Source organism: Bombyx mori, chromosome 1 (genome assembly GCF_030269925.1).
Source record: "Bombyx mori chromosome 1, ASM3026992v2".
Taxonomy (NCBI): Eukaryota; Metazoa; Arthropoda; class Insecta; order Lepidoptera; family Bombycidae; genus Bombyx; species Bombyx mori.
Genome location: NC_085107.1, coordinates 2,564,530 through 2,586,111, shown reverse-complemented (window position 1 = coordinate 2,586,111; position 21,582 = coordinate 2,564,530). Strand labels below are relative to the sequence as shown.

The window sequence follows — 21,582 nt, the reverse complement described above, 5'->3', positions numbered from 1 at the left end:
ATATACCTATCTACGTTATGAAAAGTTATATTTATAAATTTAAGGCAGGATTGATTTATTATCAAATAGGAACATCAACTAAAATGCTATTTACGCAATAAGATAAATTCAAGTGAAGTATGTACACAGTTTCAATTTTAGAATACGAAAATACACTAATGCAAATTTCTACTTTGTTGATAATATAAATGTGTTCTATCGTACATATTGAATTTTCAATGTCTGTTTACGAGTTTTTTTACTGGAAATTACAAATATGATACTTATTTACATCAAATTATTTAATCTAATACTTATTATTGTTTATTGCTCCTTTGAACCACTACAGAGGAAGACTATATGCATCATGTAACCTTCACAATGATAATATTTCACATTAAGTTTAAAAGAAAATAGATAATTTAATTAGTATGTAATATTATGAGATTATTAGCATTTCGGATGATATTTGATAAATTTTAAATTTGCCGCTTTTACTTAGTTACGAGAAGTTACGTGAAATGAAATGTTTCTATTTCGATTTAATTATGGCGGACGATGATTGAACGATAGCATATCTTTTATTTAGTAGGAACGAATTAAAGTAAATAAACGTTAATGTAATTGTCGGAAACAGTCCAACACCGTGAAGGTGTAGTGCCGGGGTGGGCGGATACAAGATATGGCCGAGAATAGAAGTTCGGACAACGTCGTCATGCCGGACATTACCGAAGTATCCGAAGCCGATCCATTGTCGACGGCGACCGAGCACGACAACGAGCGGGTGGAGGGCACGTCTGTGTTGTCTACCACCATCAAAAACACCCGGCTGTCCAATGATTCTAACGGAGTTGTGACTGTACCAGTCTCGTTGCCAGTTGGGACGCTCATCGCGGGTACCACCTTCAACGTAATCACGTCAGACCATTTGCCGCATTTCAAGCCAATGATCTGCGTTGACAATGGTTTTATTTCGGGTGGGCCAGTGAGCGATGAGTTAAAAGCAACACACATCGTCATCCAGAACCCTCCTTCTCCTACTCGAACTAATTGCGAGGATGTGGTGGTAGCTGCGCCTGCGCCGCGATCGATGAGTGCACGATCATGGACGGAGACTGCGAACATGCCAGTGCTGCCGGTACGCTGTAAAAATACATCAGCAGAGCTCCACAAAAATAAATTCGGTTCAGGGGGCAGAGGCAGGTGTATCAAATACGGCATAGAGTGGTACACTCCTAGTGAGTTCGAAGCTCTATGTGGCAGAGCCTCTAGCAAAGATTGGAAGAGGTCTATAAGGTTTGGTGGAAGAAGTATTCAAGCTCTCATTGATGAGGGTATTTTGACTCCACATGCTACAAGCTGCACTTGCGGAGCTTGCTGTGATGATAAATCTGGTAAGTAATGCATGTTAAGTATGCTACAATTGAATATATTTTGAATGCTAAATTGCTGTGAATTTTTAAGCAGTAGTTTTATTAGTATTATTGTGATTATAAACCTGTAATAATGAAATCTACAGCCATGGGACCAGTGAGACTATTCACTCCATATAAAAGAAAGCGAAAGGAAGAAAGAAGTGAGAAGAAACCAAAAATTAAAAGAGAAAGCAGCATTGGAGAGAGTGAAGTGGATAACATACACCAGAGCAGTGAGAATAGTCACTCAAAAGAAGCTTGGCAGAGCATCGCTGAGGGTTTGGAAACTACTACCGATTACCAGATACTGGGGAACCCTGAAATCAAGACTGACCCCCCTCCAAGTAAATATTTTTATATCATAAATATTTATATGTTGAATTACTAGCCTTTGCTGGCTATTACAGCATTCAAAATAAGATTAGAAAACAAAAAAGCTAACTAGGATATTTTTCATTCTTTTGTATTAGAGCACATATTAGATCTTAGCGGCATGGGTGACATTAATTTAGATCTCTTTACTGTGACAAATATTTTGCAATAACTTTGCTAAATGTTGCAAATTGCGACCACTTGCGAATGGAAATTATTATTATAACATTAAATATTTTACTGATTAGTGACTGTATAAAATAAAATTTTAAATGAAATTAACAATTTACAAATTGGATGACAAATTTACAATTGGATGCTCAAATGGAGCATGCATTATGTATGTACTGGTTTTGATGTTACTAAGACAATTTATGCCTCATTTAAATGATAATAATAGTCAATTTAAACATTAATGCAAAAAATTGATATTTACGTATTTTTTCTCAGAAGTCTAGAGTTAGGTGTCTCTATGTTGTTTAAATTGATTGACAATTTAATGTAGATTTTTTGAATAAACAGCTTGCGTAAAGTTCAAGAATTTACATTGTTTTCTGTAGGCTATCAAAAATACAAGCTAAGCTATCATTAATTAAAATTCTGTTTGCAATGCAAAGAAATGGCAATGGCAACCATATACTTAAGCGAATTTTAAAAACAATTTTAACAAGAATTTTGTTTATCAACTATGGCATTTAGTAGATGATCATACCACTTAGATCATCTTAAAAGCTCTGTATAACCTAGTTATACACTACTGCTGCACCATCTCAACATTCAGCATGTGTGTGCCAAGCGTAATGCCATTATATCATCCTCTTATTGCTCATGCCTAACTTTTAAATATTTTCTCCTCCATCTGCCAAGAGGACTTCTTTGTAATAATAGTTCATTATCGGTCAAGTGGCCAGTGATTTCTTTTGTTGTTATTATCCTACTGTTATTTAACTTAACTACTGTTATGCTGGCAGGTAATTTGAGTTTTATTTATATTAGGGTCAGTGTCTATTGACTTAGGTAAATTAATAAAAAATTGTTGCAATAGAGATGTCATTCCTGTAAATATGATGAGTTCAGAATTTATTGCATTTTGTGTGAACGAAAATGATTACCTACTTAATTTCCCCTTTAATCAACTACCCTTAATACACCGTAAGGTGATTCTGTTTATCAATTAACATAAATAATTGCACTTCAAGTTATTGTCACCAATGCTTGTAGTATGGCTTTTTGTTTCAATATATTTCAATTTTGCATTCGCTTACTGTGGCCAGCTGTGGTTAGCTGTAGTTATTGGATTCTGGTGTAATCTTTACCAGTGCATGTACATTAATTTATGTTTAGTTTATTGATGCGTATATTCAAGTCTTCTGACTTTATTTAAAAAATCAGTTTCATATTAGCATGATCACAATAAAAGAAGAGTTTTAAGACTTCCTTATCATCTACAAAATTTGACTTCCCTATCTCAAAATTCTTAGGACTCCCTGTAGTAGATTAGCAGCACCATTGTGATGAATGATGTCTTTTTTACGTAATTTCTTTTAATTACTGAAAATTGATTCTTCCTCGCTTCGGTTTCCTCAATGCTGAGGGCCGTGACTCCCTTCTCACAACAAGAGTTTATTGTGGATCACTCTATGCCATTTGTTCTTATCTCCCGCTGAGTGTAGAGCATATCGTGAAATGTGGTGTTGCAGATCTGGTCAGTCCAAAGTCCACTTTGCCAGTAACTATTAGCTTCTCCCAGTTACTGTCATCCTTTTTGGCAATGTGTGGCCAAAGTATTCCAGATCTCTACATAGCCAGATGTTAGAAAGCCTCTTTTGTATTTGGACTTCTTGGAGGATTGACACATTGATTTGACGTGCTCTTCAAATTATCCCTAGCATCTTTCGCCAGCACCACATCTGAAATGCATCAATAAGGTCGCGATCAGCTTTTTTCAAGGTCCAGGTCTCTGTCAGTATAGGGACATGGAGAACACTAAAGTGTGTACAAGATTGCTCTTGATTTTCAGAGAGATGTTTTAATTGTTTTAGACTGTTAGAATAAGTAGACTGTGAACTATGCTAGGAAAGTTTTATTCTAAGACTTTACTTGAATATTTTATAGTTCCTTTATGGATATCAAGTTGTGTGTATCATGTGTCTATCTGATTCTGAATATTGTCACCATTGTTTTGAAAGTACCTGTGCATACATATAATGTTTCGTTTTGCTGCCTCAAATTTCCTGACTAAAACGTCATTCTTTAAACAAATAAAGATACCGGAACATTTCCAACTTCCTACGCTATGATTTAAATTATTAACTCCTTGGTCACATCTAAACTAAAGTCAATAATGATGTATTATAGGTGAAAGAGGAAGCTGACTATACTCTTAATCATCTGCTGAGTTAGCAGCAGGTTCCAACATTAACAATGAAACATTGCATCAAATTGGCCATCTAATAAAAATAAGTAGTGCTGCATGAGCTGAAAGCTGTGCTTATTCGATGCTTGTCAGTGGTTTTGTAGGGTCCAGGCTTCTGAGCCACACCAAGATGGAAAAGACCAGTGTTCGAGCGATATGTAGTTTTGTTCATCTGTTTATATTGCTCTTTTGGAAGTAATTATGAAGGGAAAGTATTCCACCGAGTGGGTGATATTGCTCGGTAGACCAGCGGTCCGAACGTTGTTGTCCAGAACTTCTATATGGAAGCTTATCTTTAAACTGTCGTAAGCAAGATTCAGGCATCTGTCAAATATTTTGTGTTCCATGACGGCTATCCGCCACACCGTCTTCAACTATACTATTCAACTGGGCAGGTCATGGCTACTACTATGCGTGAACGAGTTTCTATTATAGTTTGCAATTACTCTTGTACTTTTAATAAAGAGACAAGGTACATAAACTCTTCCACAGCTTTGTATTTCTATAATATACTAGTCTTTTTGTGATCTTAATTGCCAGTCCCGTCTCCTCATTGACAATATAGACAACTCTAAAGATCGGCCATTTCATTTTTAAAAGATGCAAACAGCATAGTGGAAGTTAGATATACTCCCGATTTTACGCATTATGAATACTCCGTAAAAATTTTAGGTATAGGATGGCAGATATCATAATCACCAGTCACACTCCTTTTTGAAATTGGGAGGAGCTCGATCTAGCGTTCCCCAACCTAATGGTGCCGTATCTAACCTCGTACAGATTTCTAATTAGGATCATAATATGCTCTGACACTCTTGCCATTTTTAAGATATCCCATAATTGTTGCTATTTCACATAGTCAATGCTTTCTTTTTGTGTTAGTCGACAAAGTACACAATCACTGGTATGTTGAAATCTTAAAACTTTTCAGCTATTGATTCATTTGATATTCCTTCGTAACTTGTTCTTGAGGTATTTGCCAGTCTAGAAATTATCTGAGGTAGTTGTTAATGATTAGCAATAGGATTTTGCTAGTATGCGATATTACCGATTATACCTAAAGGCATTAATAGTTTAAAAACGAGATGATGATTCTTTCTATTAAAATAAACACATAAAGAGGTGAAAGGCTATTTGGTTTAAACGACATTCTTGCAGCTTTACAAGAGAGCCATTTAACATTTAAAATTTGGAAAAAATAACATAACAAAAAAACTTCTTGAGATACTTGAATATAGTAAATATAATTGAAGTTCAATTAAAAACATCGAACTGTTGATACTAATACCAATAAAACGGATCTTTAATTACAGAGATCAATGTCGCTTAAACTAAAATGCCTTTCGCCTCTCGATATGTATGTGTAAACATCAATGTCACTAGTATATATAGTATAGAATTAATGCGTTGACTATCTGGATTTATAGTCTGCGAAATTTTCCTACCCTGTAACAGAAAAGCTGTTTAAACCATCTTGAAAGCCATGGCATATTTTGATTGCACCATTGTACTAATTTATTCCTTTTAAGTGAAATTCTTACAAGAGATTATAACCTATAAGCTAAGACTATAATGCGATTAATATAGCAAATATCCATTTCAGATCAGATTATAGTCATAGTACCATGAAGTTATTCTCATTTCTTAGCAGATGTACCAGACATGAGCGCTGTTTTAAAACGTCTAGATGACATCAGTGAAACCCTAGTGAGGCTGTCCACGGAACTAAAGCAATGTGTAGAAGATGTTAGACGGGTCAGTGCTCGACAACTAGAGCGCTTGGAGCAAGAACGGACGTCAGCCCTACTCGCTGCCAGTGTCGATGATCAGGTTGATCCTGAGCAAGTATTATTGCATAATGTTGAAGATACAGAATCTAAGAAGGTACAGGTAGATATTATTATCTGTTATCTTGATTATTCAAATTTCTGTAATAAATTCATTTTTTCTATAAATAATTTTAAAATTTTGAGCGAATAGAATATTGGATAAAATTTTATTAAATAAAATATTCTTACTTTACAGTGCGCTAATTGCAACCGTGAAGCATCAGCAGAATGTTCTTTATGCAGGCGTACACCATATTGTTCCACATATTGTCAGAAGAAGGACTGGGCTTCACATCAGATTGAGTGCCTACGATCGGTGCCAGCAATACATACTGATGCACAACAGCACCAATCAATAATGCTGATTGTTGAAAGCCAGCACCAATAGAAGGTATTTTGTATTTATTATTATAATTACTGTTGAAGGTTGTCTGACATTCTAGAGCAGTGATATGGAACTAATGTGCCACAGCACTTATACGTGTTGACTGAAATAGACAGCTACATTGCACAGAGCAATTTGTAAATTAAAATATGAAAACAGGTTAGGAAAACATTACTAAGAACATATTTATAGATACGCCTGCATGGGGTAAGTGAGCTCACGGGCTCAACCTCAGAGAATTTGCTAGCACTAGTCCTACCATGAGTAGTGCTTCGCAGAATTCGTATCGGGTTCGCGATCTACTGAGAATAACCGGCGAGAAACTCAGTTGGCTGTTTCTGTGGGTTAGTTCGCTGGTCGAATTCTTCATCGTGATCGATGAGTTCGACGAGGGCAGTGACCGGTGCTTGAGAGGCTTAAAAGCACCGAGAGTGAATTCGGGGGTCCGACAAGATATGTTTCGGGCGACGGTGGCTTTGCGTTGCCACAAAGAGACAAATTACTTCGCTTGCAGATCATGGGATAGAGTCGACAGAGTAGGATTGCGGCTCGGTCGTGTACTGACTTAATCTGGGGCCCGAATGTCATCCCTCTATCGAGGGTGACGTCTAGGTACTTAGCTTTCGAAGTCCACGGTATGGTCTGGACAAGGATTTTAATGGCGAGAATGTAGTTACCGCGCCTAATTGGTGATGAGGTACTAGCAGCAGTGTTGGGATGGCGACCCCTTTTGAAGAGTACGGCTGTGCTTTTCGTGGGGTTGATGTCAATGCGCCACTTCCACAACCATTGTCCTAAATTGGTGGCCGCTATCTGGAGTGCGCATGAAAAACATCTTCCTACTCGAGTAGTAAATAGCCGTATCCTCGGCGAAAAGGCCTAACTGACTCCGGCCAAGATATTTCGCAGGCGAGAGCGAGTTCCCTCGACTCGATACCGAAACGAACGGTTCGACAAGAAGTCTCGCATAATGAACACGAGACTGTCTGGCAGGCCCACGTTATTCAGTTTATAAATTAACCCGTTATGCCAGACTGTCGAACACCACCGCGATATTGAAGAAGAGAGCTCCCGTGGGGACGGGTCTGCGTTTATTAGCCCTACTAAGATGTACTCCGTAAGACGGTGCACTTGCTGAATGCCCGAGTATTTCGTGCGGAATCTGAATTTTTTTATCGATCAGGATGCCTTTCGAGGTTATGAAGTCCCAGATGCGTTTGCGAAATAATAACTCGTACAATTTGCCTATCACTGGGAGGAGGCTGATCGGGCGGTAGCTCGCGGGATCATTTTTAGGTTTACCAGGTTTGTGTATGGCAATAACGTCCGCTTCTTTCCAGACCGCGGGAAAGATGCAATTCGTCATAGCGGCATATACGAGTAAAATAGAAACCAAAATCAGTTGGGTGGGTAATTTTTTTAAAACGCGGTTGTGGATTCCATCCGAGCCTGGAGCTTTCCGTGGTTGTATGTTCGGGATTTCTTCTTTTACTTCGTCAATCGTAACAGGGGGTAACGTGTTCGCGGGTGACTGGGAATCCCTGTCCGCTAACCGCTAACTCGGTGTGTTCGGGGTCCACGATTTGAGAACTGGTGGTGCACTGCTCTTGCAGTGCATCGGCCAATAACTGCCTTTTCATCGTCATCGAAAGCTGAGGGTTGGCCTGAGGGGCGTACAAGGGGAAGCATAGTGGCGATATTTTCCGATTTGAGGGTCCTAGCTAGTAGCCAGTATGCTTGGTGAGAGGGCGCGAGTTCTTCTAAATAACTTTTCCGCCTTATATTTCGGACTTCGTCTAGGCGAGATTTGATATCCACTGTAGACGACGCATCTGTATCCAGTTTGATCATTTTCATATTATGTAAAAAAACAAGTATTTGTAAGCAAAATCATCTGATGTTCATTTAATTAAAAAGAGGAGAGTGTGCTATTAGTACTGTAAAACAATATCAGTGAAATGGCTGCTACGTTTGCATGATCATAATATTGTTTTTCATAAAATTTTACATCACCAATTCGCACCTTGGGATTGTATGAATCGATTCAGTATTTCCATTTTTTAAAGTCCTTGAATCGATTGTGGGCCATTGGCATCGGCAATATCTTATGATTCCGGCCATACTGAACCATTAACATCGTTCGATAGCTCAACCATAACCGTTTGTCTAGCCTCATTTCCGGAAAAGTAAAATTCAATGATCCCTCCAGATAAAAAACCGCACAAAACAGTCCCCTGTTGAGGGTAGGGAGCCTTTTTAACAATAATCTGGACTCTGGGTTTTCCAATCTCTAAATGCGACGGTTCTGATTGCTCATATAGCCTCCAAGGTAAAAATGGGCCTCATGACCCCAGAGATTATTCGATTAATTGATTGAAATTTATGGATTGAACTTTAAAGCCTTAAGACCCAAGTTATTTTAAATGCAATGTAATGTCGTTTAAGGAATGCCCAATTCCAAAAATCGATGAAACAAGGGTAAAATCCTGTGTTTTCCTCACACTATGGCCTACAACAGCACTATTCTCATTGTTTTTGAACGACGAGCACGAGCTCAAATCTTCAAGTCTTAACAGCTCAAAAATTTTCACTAATTCCACAATTGCTGGCCCAGAAGGTGCTACGACCCAGAATGGTTTAGTTTTGCAAACCTTAATCGCGGTTATACCATTTGTTGTAATTAATTTTAATAACTTCAATGCGTTGTTGAAGTGTACGTCGTTCCATTTTATTAGTGGCGTAGTTTTTACCATAGTTAATACACTTATATTTAAGATACATGCGCAATCTCCAATTTTTTTTGCTTTAGTTGGGCAGGTTTTTTCGTGTCATCTGTCAAGGAGTGATTTTTTTTTTTTTCGGGCTTTGTGCCGAACTCCCCGTGCCTAGGGGGCGCGCAGGGTATGTGGGACTTGACGATCTACAGATGTTGGGAGCAGACCGCGGGCCCAAGGAATTTTAGGGCCCTACCGCACTAGAGGGCGCGCGGGCTATGTGGGACTTGACGATCTGCAAGGTGTTGAGAGCAGACCGCGGACCCATGGACTTCTACCGCACTAAACGACTCCCCCGCACTCTTACACCCGACGTCTCCGTCCAGGGTCAGAACCCGGTCAGAGTAAGGGGGTTCCCGCGGTCAACACTACAACCAGACACGCGGCGCCACCTCCAGGACGCCCGACCGACGGATTTTTCGAGGCGATAGTCGACGACTAAGGACGCCGGTCTCCGCGGTACGGTGGCCTTACCCGGCCGCCCGGGCGATGCCGCTGGTGTTCCGGGATACCCCGCTGGGCCAGAACCAGCCTGCCGGGCCGAAACACGATACACCGCCCACCGGGTCGCTCTTCTACAGTATGTTCGGCGACGACAGCGACGACGTCAATGCGGACCGCATCGCAGGCCGCAGCCGCCGACGCGTCGTTCCGTCCTCCTGGTGCCAGTGCACTAAAGTTACGGTAGCGTGCAGCGCAGCCTCAACCCCCTTAGGTCGCTCCGTGACCATCACCGGGAGGAGACTGCCTCCTCACAGGGGCCGGAGCTGGACAAACGCCCTCCTCCGAACCCCGGTAGCTTAACTCGTGGCAACTGTTAAAATAGCGGGCTATTCAAAACGAAACGTCTTATTGGAGATATAGAGATATTTAAGATATTTGAACATTTTTGTGAGAGAATTCCTCTTATAGACTATAACCATTGCATGAATTCGTATTTAATTTTTTTATTATCCCTATTTATGTTAATATTATATTTTTCTTTTCAGGCAAAATTAAGTCATCCTTGAACAATAAGATGATTTCTTTGAAAAACCTAAATTGCGGTCAACGGGAAGATCACATTATATTTGGAGAATTTTTTTGACCCGACGTGAACTTAAACAAACATTCTGATAGTGATAAATTCAACATTTAACAATATCTGTTTTGATCTTGAAGTAACTGAAACAAAGATAAAAGTTGTGTGTATGTCGATAAAAAAACAATGTATTGTAACATTCATTTTGACGGGAATTTCCAGTCAATTCTAGCATAACATAGCCAGTACATTAAGTATTGGAACATGAATACCTCATTCACCACTTAGAAAATGGTAAATTATACCAGTGCTATTGTTACCACCGACGCTAATGCTATTATGGCCTCCAGTGACGACCCTAACACATTGACCGTCATAAAAAAATCGAGTATTTTCATTCAGGCCACTGTGCTCACCAGTGAGCCTTATCTTACTGAACCATTCGGGCCATGAGGGTCATCTGTGGGCCGCGTGAGGGTTCCAACGTAAACGCTTCCTACAGGCTAAAGATTGCAGCTATCAAGCAAAACGCGTATGAAAGTGAGCCACGTGGCCCTTTAGCAGAATCTAACGACGTGGTTTTCAAATCCAATGTAAACTTTTAGTTTTTATCAAGATATATCCTTTAGCGTATTAAAATATCTTAAAACGCATTTATAAAAATTATCGCGTTTTATATTTTATAATATAATGAACATTTCAAGTTGATAAAAATAACTGATTCCCTGATTTTGGCCTGGCCCGAATGGTATAGCAGGTTGCAAAGCGTTTAGCGTGTTAACTGCTAACAGCAATGGGTGGACCAAGCCCATTGGCGTTAGTGAACAAACACTATTATCGACCTTTCATTGATGCGTACGGAATTAAAATAATTATGTAATTATTGTAAAATTAATTATTATGTAATATTATTCCTAAGTTCAGAGCCAGGGTTGAGTATAACTAATGCCATGCTCTTTTCTTGTAATATTTTGTGATAAATGAAGTAAGAATTTATCTTAATCTTTATGTTTGAGGGGCTTGTTAAATATTTGCTCAACGCTTATAAACTACGAAATCAATTTGAGACTCATGACAAACATCATACTTTTAGTACTAAATTAATGCTTTATAATTCACAATGTCATTGTTTTCTATATTTTTATAATTAATTATCTTTTATTTTAACGGGAATTATATTTAAATGCTTCTTCTTAATCTGGAACTTTCATCACATAGAAAGAAGTTAAAAAAATGAAAAATCACAAAGAGAACTCTTGTATATTTAAACAATTAAGTTGAGTAAAATAACATTTAATGTAAGCCATAATTATTTGACTCTTTGGTCTTCTTAAATTTATTTGTATAGGTTTTTATGAGTTAAAGCAAGATTTTAAAATCCGACTTGTGATCATGAATATAAGACGTCTTTTCTTTTAGTTAAATGGTCATATTATGATGTTTATGAAATAAGTGATAAGCACTAATCTCAGTAGCAACATATATCATATACCTTAGAAATGAATAATAAAACAAACTTGGATATATTTTCTGCTTTTGTTCATAACAATGAAGAGTAAAATTATTATTTTAAGTTCCAAATTTTTTTTATGTTGTTCAGAGTAACATTAATTGGATTCGACTCGAAAATATGATTCTGTGAAAAAACGTTTGTGTGTAAATTAGGTTATATATTATGTAATGGAAGTTCGTCGAAGCATTTACTAATGTCTTCCAATTGTATGTACTATTAATGTACCAGAATTGTAAATCGCTTTTTTTTCTTTGAAATTTTCAAAGCCAATTACTCATTACCGCCTTAACTGAGTTGCTTAATGCATTCCTCAGAGATAGATATCACTACCACCATAATCGATTTTTCTCAAGAATAATGTGTACCATTAGTTATCAAACATTATTCAGCTTATCTTTGCAAATATTTTGTTCAGATCTCGGTCTTAACTTACATGAAATTTAAACTAATAACAGAAAGTATTTTTTTTTAAAATACAGCTGAGTATTACTTACAATAATTTGAAACAATATATCCATTTTTGTGATTAATATTTAGCAAGAAAACGGTATTTTAAATTTTATTTTCTCGTCGCTTCGATAACATCCAATAACTGTCGTAGACGTTTTGTAGAATTGTTAAGTACAGTTAAGTTTTAACTCTGAGAACTTGCATGAATGCAGAAAAAAAATCCAGTGTATCTTATTTCGAAACTACATCAGTGGTCGGCAACTTAAGGCCCTTTGACTCCCCAGCCACGGCTCTTTCGCGAAATGCTTAATTCAGGTACGGAATTTGTACGGATTATGTAAAAATTTTCAAAATTTAGGGTTTTAAAAATATATGTTAAAAAAATGGAACTTTGAATAAATTTTAATTGTGTTATTATGTTCACTAGGCTAGAGTTTTCTGTCAACTGCATCATTATATATTTTCATTATCATTCGCCTCTGTAAATTTCTCAATCTGTTTCCGTCGTGGACATTCCGTACATTAGTGCATTGGCTTCCCATAGCAGACTTGATGTAGTCCGCAGGTTTGGCCTGGTTCTCTTTATCTTAAGCTTTTTGTTGTCCTCTCCGCTTGACATGATCGACCGTAGATATTGTATAGCAGCTAGATAGATAGGAAGATTCCTAACCTTCTAACCGAAACAATTGACTGCTTCGTCAGAATGGTGCCACTTATCTAGCGGTGCCGACTTGTAATAAATACGCCCTACTACTAATGGAGAGACTCTTAGTGAGAGGTAAAGTGGATGGAAGACTATTCAGAGGTCGGAGCAAAAAACATAGAGTGACCAGGTTTCCGAACATCTGGATACGAGACTGAGCCACGGACTTCACTGTGCTACAGACCGACATAAGTGGCTACAAATTACAAAAATGCTCAGTAATGAGCGATCGACTGAAGGATGAGGAGGATTATTAGTGACTTGCTGTACCCGTCCGCTTCGCTGGGCATTTAAAATTAACATTATTATTTATTGTCATTTATTGTTATTAGGGAGTCCAACACTCATATAAATATTAGCCTATCCATTAAATACATGTATTTTCTATATGGATACCAAGTTTCAAGTCAATCGGATGCACGGTTCAGTAGTTAAAACGGAACATCGTAAAAACCACTGTAGATTTATATATTACTATGGATATGGATTATTATTATATTGAATTAATGAATAGCCTTTTATTCAGATCCATATTACGAGTACAATTGTATAATCTAGACTTTTATTTGGATTTTACTTAGTTTCTGTACATCTGTTTGTAAATCGACAAAGGCCTCCTCCGACTGCGACGTATATTTTTGTTTCTTTGTAGTTATTTCTCTGTGTTGTTGGAGGGTTGTGGTCTTTATCCCCCACGAGGACCAGTCAGCTTGAGGGAAAACGTGTTTCTTCTGTATGTTTATTTTCGTAGTTTGTTTGGATTTTCCGTTTACCGGTTCATTGCTATTGTGTATCGGGTGTAGGCCGTGTAGGTTTGTTGGTAAAAAGTGAGTACTGAGTCTCATTACATCGAAGGCATTTATCCTGCTAACTTTGGCAGAGCATAGTGTGCTGTTTTCTGGGTTGTCATTAGGAGAGTGACGGTGAGATCGTTGGTTTTTCTTTTCCATTTTTTAGTTTTATTTTATTTTATTTTTTTATTGTTTAGATGGGTGGACGAGCTCACAGCCCACCTAGTGTTAAGTGGTTACTGGATCCCATAGACATCTACAACGTAAATGCGCCACCCACCTTGAGATATAAGTTCTAAGGTCTCAGTATAGTTACAACGGCTGCCCCACCCTTCAAATCGAAACGCATTACTGCTTCACGGCAGAAATAGGCAGGGTGGTGGTACCTTGTCAGCAATTGTCTTACGAAATCGAATACGACACATTTGGAACAGCAAAAAAAGGCGTTTTAAATACTGTCAATTTTATTTTAATTGGTCATCCATACTTGTAAAGACACGGGCTGATAACATTCCATTTTGAAAAAAAAACACATTGCCTTTTTTATTTCTGTCGTTCTCTTGTTTGAAATGTTATCACGAAATCCGAATTGTTGATGTTAGTTGTAAAAAAAACTAATAAAGATGTGATATATTTTGAGGAATTTGTTCACGTTTGGTTGGATCACGTGTCACCACAGGCTGGGTCTGTGTGATGCAAAACATCTGCCTGACTACGCGTTTTCTGGTCGCCTCTCTGTGTACCTACCTATTATTTCCTTATCGATTTGGAATTATTTAAAATTTTAATTTAGCAAAATGCACCGTTGTTATTGATGCCATATCCCACAAAAGGTTTCTTTTTTTAAAACATTGAGAGCGAAACTCCATAAAATATTTGAAGACTATTGTAACGGCTTTGTTTTGTGGTAATTAATTTTCTTTCTAAAAGGGGCGATGTCTGGATATTGCGGTGAACGAAGAGGAGAACTTTATTTGGTAGCTCCTCTAGTTTGGTCACAAGCTGACCTGTCCTGTGGGTCGACCTAAACGAACAAATTCGCTTATAGTAAATAACAAACTTTGTTGAATGGCGAACTTTTATAATGAACGTTCGATTTTTCGTACAGACTAGTGAAGGTATAGTTAAAAACACCATATTGTACCGATTTCGTAACGTAATGTAGAATTCGACAAATTATACACTCTAACCAGTTCACGGCGTATTTACTTACCGAGGGATCCTTTGTTTCAATTTGAATTGTATTGAATTATTTTGTTACTTTAATTCTATGAACCGTAACGTGGTTTAGGTTGTAACTTCTTGCGAATAAATTCTTTACACAAAGGTTTTAGTGCTATCGCCTTTCGTTAGTTGTTTTTTTCATACGTAGACGAATATGGCGAATGTCATTAACAATTACAGTGAATCCGTGTGCTTAGTGCGAGTTTTTTAACGTTCTCGTTAACGTAAAAGCTAGCTCATATTTGTATGGATTGGGATCGTTTGCCTACGTTTGCCGCTAGGGGCGCTGTTCCAACTGCATACAAAATTGGCTTAACTTTTACTCTATCGAGAACGTTAAACAACTCGCACTAAGCACACCGATCGAGGATCGAACCACATGGCACAGCAGCTACTCACTAACTACTGCATCTTTATCTATTTCAAGGGTTAGTGTTAACACGTTAGTGTTCCAGTAGTGGTACCATTGGTACCTACTACTCGGCCTAAGTAGCACCAAACATACCTTTTAGATTTTATTCGGAGTTCAGAAATTTCAAGTGAAACATAATTATATTTTATTGGATTGGACTTGCGGGGTCGGCTTATTGGGATTCGATTATTGTAAGATCTGAATATGGACTGTCAATGTGTGTAAATAATGCGAGTTTTTTTTTTTCATCCAACTAAGGCATTTCCCAGGTTTGAATATTCGAGAGTTTACTCTGTAATTTCTCGTTAGTCAGAAAAACAAATCAAACGACTTTGTATATCTAGCAATGATTAATTTCGGAGAATTACAGAGACACATATTCTAATAGAGGCGTTAAAATTTAATTTAAAAAAATATTGCAAAGTAATCGTTATAATTTGATTAACATTTTCTAGTTTTCCTCAATTGCGCGGCGGATTCGTTTATTATATTGATCTTTGCAAAATATTATCTAAATCAAACTGCCCAATTAAATCTCGAATCTTCTTTGTTACGAAACAAAAGTATGAAAAACAAAAATGTCTTTGAAAATGTACTTGTCTTTTCATACTTCATACCAGTAAAACATCCTAAAAAGTTTTTACGTGATTTGAAAATTCTGGTAACAATCAAGCATAATGAATTGAATTGATTTCTATGTCTAAGTACATTTCGCATATACGGTGCTATAAAGTCACTTATGCAATATTTGTTAACACTGAACAGTGTGCTTAGTGCGAGTTTTTTAACGTTCTCGATAGCGTAAAAGTTAGCTCATATGTGTACGGAGTTCGCCTACGTTTGCCGCTAGGGGCACTGTTCTAACTGCATACAAATCGAGTTAATTTTTACGCTTTTGAGAACGTTAAAAAAGTCGCACTAAGCACACTGAGTATGAGAAAATACATTTTTTAATAGTTATTAGTGAGACGAGAGAGATGTTTGCTTTTATTGATGGAGTTTAAAGTTGTAGTTTAAATATTATCATTTTATTTCTATAGCCTAGCAAATCTATGTAAGAATTATATAATAGGAAGTTGAATTTTCCAATGTTTCTCCTGAAAAATTACATAATTTGCATAAGTGACGTTATCGCACCGTAGGTATATGTGCGATATGTTTAAGCAATTTATATTGTGTTCCGTGTTCAATTTATATGTGTGTAATGACCATTTTATTAATATCTAATATCTTGTAGTATTCTTGTCCGTACCTCGATTGCATTTTACTGGTGGTAGGACCTCTTGTGAGTCCGCACGGGTAGGTACCACCGCCCTGCCTATTTCTATCTGCCTATTTCTGCCGTGAAGCAGTAATGCGTTTCGGTTTGAAGGGTGGGGCAGCCGTTGTAACTATAATTGAGACCTTAGAACTTATATCTCAAGGTGGGTGGCGCATTTGCGTTGTAGATGTCTATGGGCTCCAGTAACCACTTAACGCCGGGTGGGCTGTGAGCTCGTCCACTCATATAAGCAATAAAAAAAAATAAAAAAAAAACATGTGGAAAATATTTTGTCAGTTTATATTTATCAAGTACAGTCTGGCTTAAACTCGAATTTTAAAGCGACGTTTAACAAAAATGTGGTGAATGTTTTCCTTAAAATAAACGGCTGCGATAATTTTGGGTGTGACGTGTAACTTGCACCTGGCTAGTGTGTATGCAAGAATGTGCAATTATGTACGAATATATAATACGAACTTTTAAATTGTTCTTTACTGGTGGTAGGACCTCTTAAGAGTCCACGCGGGTAGGTACCACCACCCTACTTATTTCTGCCGTGAAGCAGTAATGCGTTTCGGTTTGAAGGGTGGGGCAGCCGTTGTAACTATACTTGAGACTTTCGAACTTATATCTCAAGGTGGGTGGCGTATTTACGTTGTAGATGTCTGTGGGCTCCAGTAACCACTTAACACCATGTGGGATGTGAGCTCGTCCACCCATATAAGCAATAAAAAAAAATTGTGGTACTTATCAGGATTTGAATTATCAACTGATTAAATCGTATTTCTAAACTTCCTTCAAATATCGCTTAGTGTTATGTGTACAGAATTAGGAATACAGTACATTAAAACTATCTTCTATCAGTAGTATCTTGTATTGTTCACGAAACATTTTTCCTTCGAATAATATATTTTTATTAAATGACCTTAATCAATGCATAATAATATTATTATATAGTCCAGAATGAGACTACAAGCTTTCGAGCTGAAAATATTTTAACGTGTAGTATAATTTATAATAATTGTATATTAAATTTAAGATGTGTTTTCTGAGTGTTGTACGTTTTTAGAATAAATAATATAAGGTACATATTGTCTGATGTAGTCTGATAATCAAGCAGATGTTAACTGAGAATTAGGAACTAATCCACTTTTATTTTGCTGACTGATGAAACATGGACATTACTGTCGAAATTACGAAATTCTGCATTTAATTGCATGTTTCGCGTTCTACTGAAGATGCTTATGCGCTCGGTAGACTGGTTATACGAATACTCAAAATTGGCAGATGTTAATAGTGTATTGATAATGTCATTACCCGGTCTGCTTTTCATGGTCATTCTTGACAGACTGGTCATAGTATAGTTCTGAACTCACTATGTAGATACGTGGTCAGCCTACCCCTGATTTAATATTTTTGGTCCAACCCTACATCTCTAGATGTACAATGTAGCAATTTATTGAAAAAATATTTAAACTGGATACAATTAAGAAATATTATGTGATTGTCCATATTTTTAAATTCAGCTACTTTAATTGTTTTTTAGTTTTAACATTTTGGTAATTTGGTTTCTTTCTGCATCATAACATCCTGCTATTTTAAAATATGGTATAAAATACAAGCTTCTATTATTTTTACTTATGATAACATTTGTATTTTCTTTTCGTTTCAATTGTGAATAAATATAAAGTAAAGGTATAATAATAATAAACTTTAATTAAATACAAATGTAATTAGAATGCTGTATCATAGATACGTGAACAGTACTTATTAATTCAACGCTTTGTAGATACAATTTACTTAAATACTACATATGTACAATATTATCTACCATATACAAGAGTATATTTTACACATATTCGGTTTAAATATAAAAATTAGTACGTTAATATTAAGGCTCTCAAATAAATAATTTTATATTCGCCATCGACGGTACTGTCTTAGACCTTTGTAGGTATTCTTCGTGTAGTGAGATTAGATGTGTTGTTTCGGCTTAAGTATTTTACAGCGTACGTGGATGATGTGTGCAGTTTTGGTATAGAAAAATAATATTTACGGTATGTTCTTGATTAGGATGAAAAGTATAAATCGAACTGATAAGTAAACAGAAAAGTGAGTAAGGATTTTTTATGAAACATTTCGAATTTTTGTCATCGTAATTTCTTTTAGACGTCTTTGTTCAGTTGCTGTAGTATTTAAGGGTACGATTTTCTACTGCGCAACTCCGTAACAACTGCATTGCGAACGGATGGATAAAAAAAGGCACTCCCCTTTCAAAGTACGGGTGGCGCCCGGGAACCAAATGTATAATGAAGTCGGGAGCTATATGCAACTCGATGCAGCTCTGTATTGATTCGTCTGAGGCGAGGCTGCGTTGCGCAGTGCAAGTCTGGCGGCGCGCCTGTATTCAGAACAAAGGAAGTTACATTGTACCTACTTCCCGACACGTGTCCTTTGAACCCTATGTAGGTAACTACTTCTCATAACATTTACGTTTTATCAATCACAGTTATTTTATGAATATTCTTACACATATCGCCACGATATTTATTTATTTATTACACTTCATGTAAAATTTACATTGGCGGACTTAATGCCTAAGGCATTCTCTACCAGTCAACAACCAAAGGTAGTGCAGAGTAAATAGTGGTAGGTGCAATGAAATTTATATTAAGTTACGAATACATACGCAAAAAAAGTATACATATACATACATACATATAATACATGTTTAATATAGTAAAGTAAATTAATTTATCCCCAACCATGTTCTTCATGCAAACGAACAAAGAAAAATCATGTGCATATATTTATATACATGGTTACTTTAAAACAGTAGATTAATGTCTCTTGTTACTTTCGAATAACACGTGCCCAACATCCTCCGTTTTTGTCTGTAAATGAACAAAGCTGAACGAATACTTGTGGATATGGTTGTTAGCCCTGCCGAAACTTTATTCTTAATTATTACTAACACGATACCTACATAAGTCATTACCTAAAACCGTATGTCGTCTTCATTAGATTTTATATTACGTACGTGATGTAAAAATATTGTGTATCTTTATTATTAAATAGTTACCATTGCGTTTGAACGTACGAGAAAAATGTACTTCCATTACCAAATATTAAATGTAAATTGTTTAGGTTTTTAAAATATCGTTATTTTTTACTATCGAAGCTCGGCTCATCAGGGCTATTTGTTTAGTCTTAATTGTTAAATGATTTCACGTTAGGAAACAGTCTTGGAGCTCATTTGATTGAATTAATTAGTTAATATTTTTTAAGATTTAATCATTACTTTGGATTGATTGGAATATATTTGATTAGAACATTTTTCTCATATATCATAATATTCATTATATTTCATTCATAATAAATAGTATCGGTATTAAAATAATATGAATTGTGTTTAGTACAGAATTAATATTTTTTTAATTTGTGAATTGGTTGGCTCTGGTGTCGAACGCAGAGAAATCTGTTAAATGAAAGCTTTTTGATGAACTTGTTCCATTAAGGGTGGATTCGACCAAACTTAAATTTATACTCGAGTAACTATACGAGGAATAACCTATTCCATGATTTTAATCTCGAGTAAATCCATAGTCGTTTTTCCACGTATACTTGCGCTAGGAATAACAATACGCGAATAGCAGAGTGAATGGTGAACAAAAATAAAATCCGGCAAATAAATGTTGTTGTTCAACGGCATAGTGCAAGAGCATACAAATCGTCAACTCGATTTTGCCGTATTTTAGTGTGAAAAAGTAGCTGTTGTGAAAGATATCCAGCTGTCAAACGTATTATTTTTATTTGTTGTTTGTTTGAGGGAATTGTCAAGTTTCAAGTGTCAAGAAATCAGATGTTGGACTGACTGACGCCATTACTTTATTCTAGGAATAGCTCCGTTATTCCGTGCGCAACGGCGGTATAGTAACAATTCCCGAATAGGCCCACTATTCTTAGAATTGTAGATGGTAAAACGTAAAATTGATTTACTCTCGATTAACTGACGAGTTATTCTAAGAATAAGATTTACTCTTGTTTGGTCGAATCGACCCTTAAAGATCGATGAGTGTTTTAGAAAAACTGCTTCTAAAACATTCATCGATCGATGATTTTATATTTATTTCAAAAATTAATTTCAGATATCTCAAAGCAGACACGAAGCTTATCACGTGTTATATAATTTCAATTAATATTTTTGACATGAATTGCATTTTTTGTATTTGATTCTTTTATTAATCAGAATTGTTTTTTTTTTTAAGATGAATTATAAGTTTATTATCAGTTACATCCATATCACATACGAGCTTCGAGTACACTCGTGGGTAAATAAATAATTATTTTACCTAAATTAAATAAATTGTTGAAAAACATACTGTTCCCTTTGTTTTTATTGGGCTGTTGTTGTAAATAAATAAAAAATTCATGTTTTTAGGCAACATATTGTTTCTACATTTATTTTGCCCCGTTCTCGATTCCTTTTCATTTTCATATACCTATTCCTAGTGTATTCGTAAGGCGGTGTAACTACTCACGCACCGCACGTACCATCCGGCTATGGAATGAGCTCCACTCCAGGGTGTTTCCCGAGCGCTATGACAAGTCCTTCTTCAAACGAGGCTTGTGGAGAGTATTAAGCGGTAGGCAGCGGCTTGGCTCTGCCCCTGGCATTGCTGAAGTCCATGAGCGACGGTAACCACTCACCATCGGGTGGGCCGTATGCTCGTCTGCATACAAGGGAAATAAAAAAATAAAAAAAAGGCGTACTAGCTCACACCAAGTGTCGAATGATAATTTCAATGATTTGATAATTATGTCATAGTGGCAATTGATTGTGATACTAGACAGTGAATGATAATAATATAATGATAATTTTTAGTTATATACATATTAATAAAGAATCCATCTATTTCGTGACGTAAACTGATGTATTTAATCAGAATGTTGTGATAGCAAATGATAAAAGCCATCATAAACATTTTGCAAAATTCACAGGTGCCCGTACGCCAGCCAAGAAACCTCTTTTGTTTT

The 21,582-nt window shown here is 36.5% G+C and overlaps 1 protein-coding gene across 5 annotated transcripts; it reads left to right on the top strand.

The window, feature by feature from the left end:
- Window positions 1-34: 34 nt before the first annotated feature.
- On the top strand, window positions 35-20,990 carry LOC101742707 (deformed epidermal autoregulatory factor 1). Of its 5 annotated transcripts, none has more exons than XM_062677036.1 (6): window positions 37-1,373; window positions 1,499-1,738; window positions 5,834-6,066; window positions 6,208-6,402; window positions 10,160-10,795; window positions 10,896-20,990. In XM_062677036.1, exons 1-4 carry the CDS (start codon window positions 662-664, stop codon window positions 6,397-6,399), a joined length of 1,377 nt encoding a protein of 458 aa, XP_062533020.1. In that variant the 5' UTR covers window positions 37-661; the 3' UTR covers window positions 6,400-6,402; window positions 10,160-10,795; window positions 10,896-20,990. The 5 variants fall into 5 exon arrangements, with proteins under 5 accessions (XP_021208001.2, XP_062533020.1, XP_012551537.2 ...); XM_062677033.1 differs by having other exon boundaries at window positions 41-1,373; window positions 5,831-6,066; XM_021352326.3 differs by having other exon boundaries at window positions 35-1,373; window positions 5,834-6,072; window positions 10,160-20,990.
- Window positions 20,991-21,582: the final 592 nt, after the last annotated feature.

Excerpts from the sequence above, each read along its gene's own strand:
- LOC101742707 (XM_012696083.4), top strand. The coding sequence starts at position 662 with ATGGCCGAGAATAGAAGTTCGGACAACGTCGTCATGCCGGACATTACC. Across the intron at positions 1,739-5,830 it reads CAAGACTGACCCCCCTCCAA|CAGATGTACCAGACATGAGC; the intron begins GTAAATATTTTT and ends CTCATTTCTTAG. Across the intron at positions 6,073-6,207 it reads CAGAATCTAAGAAGGTACAG|TGCGCTAATTGCAACCGTGA; the intron begins GTAGATATTATT and ends CTTACTTTACAG.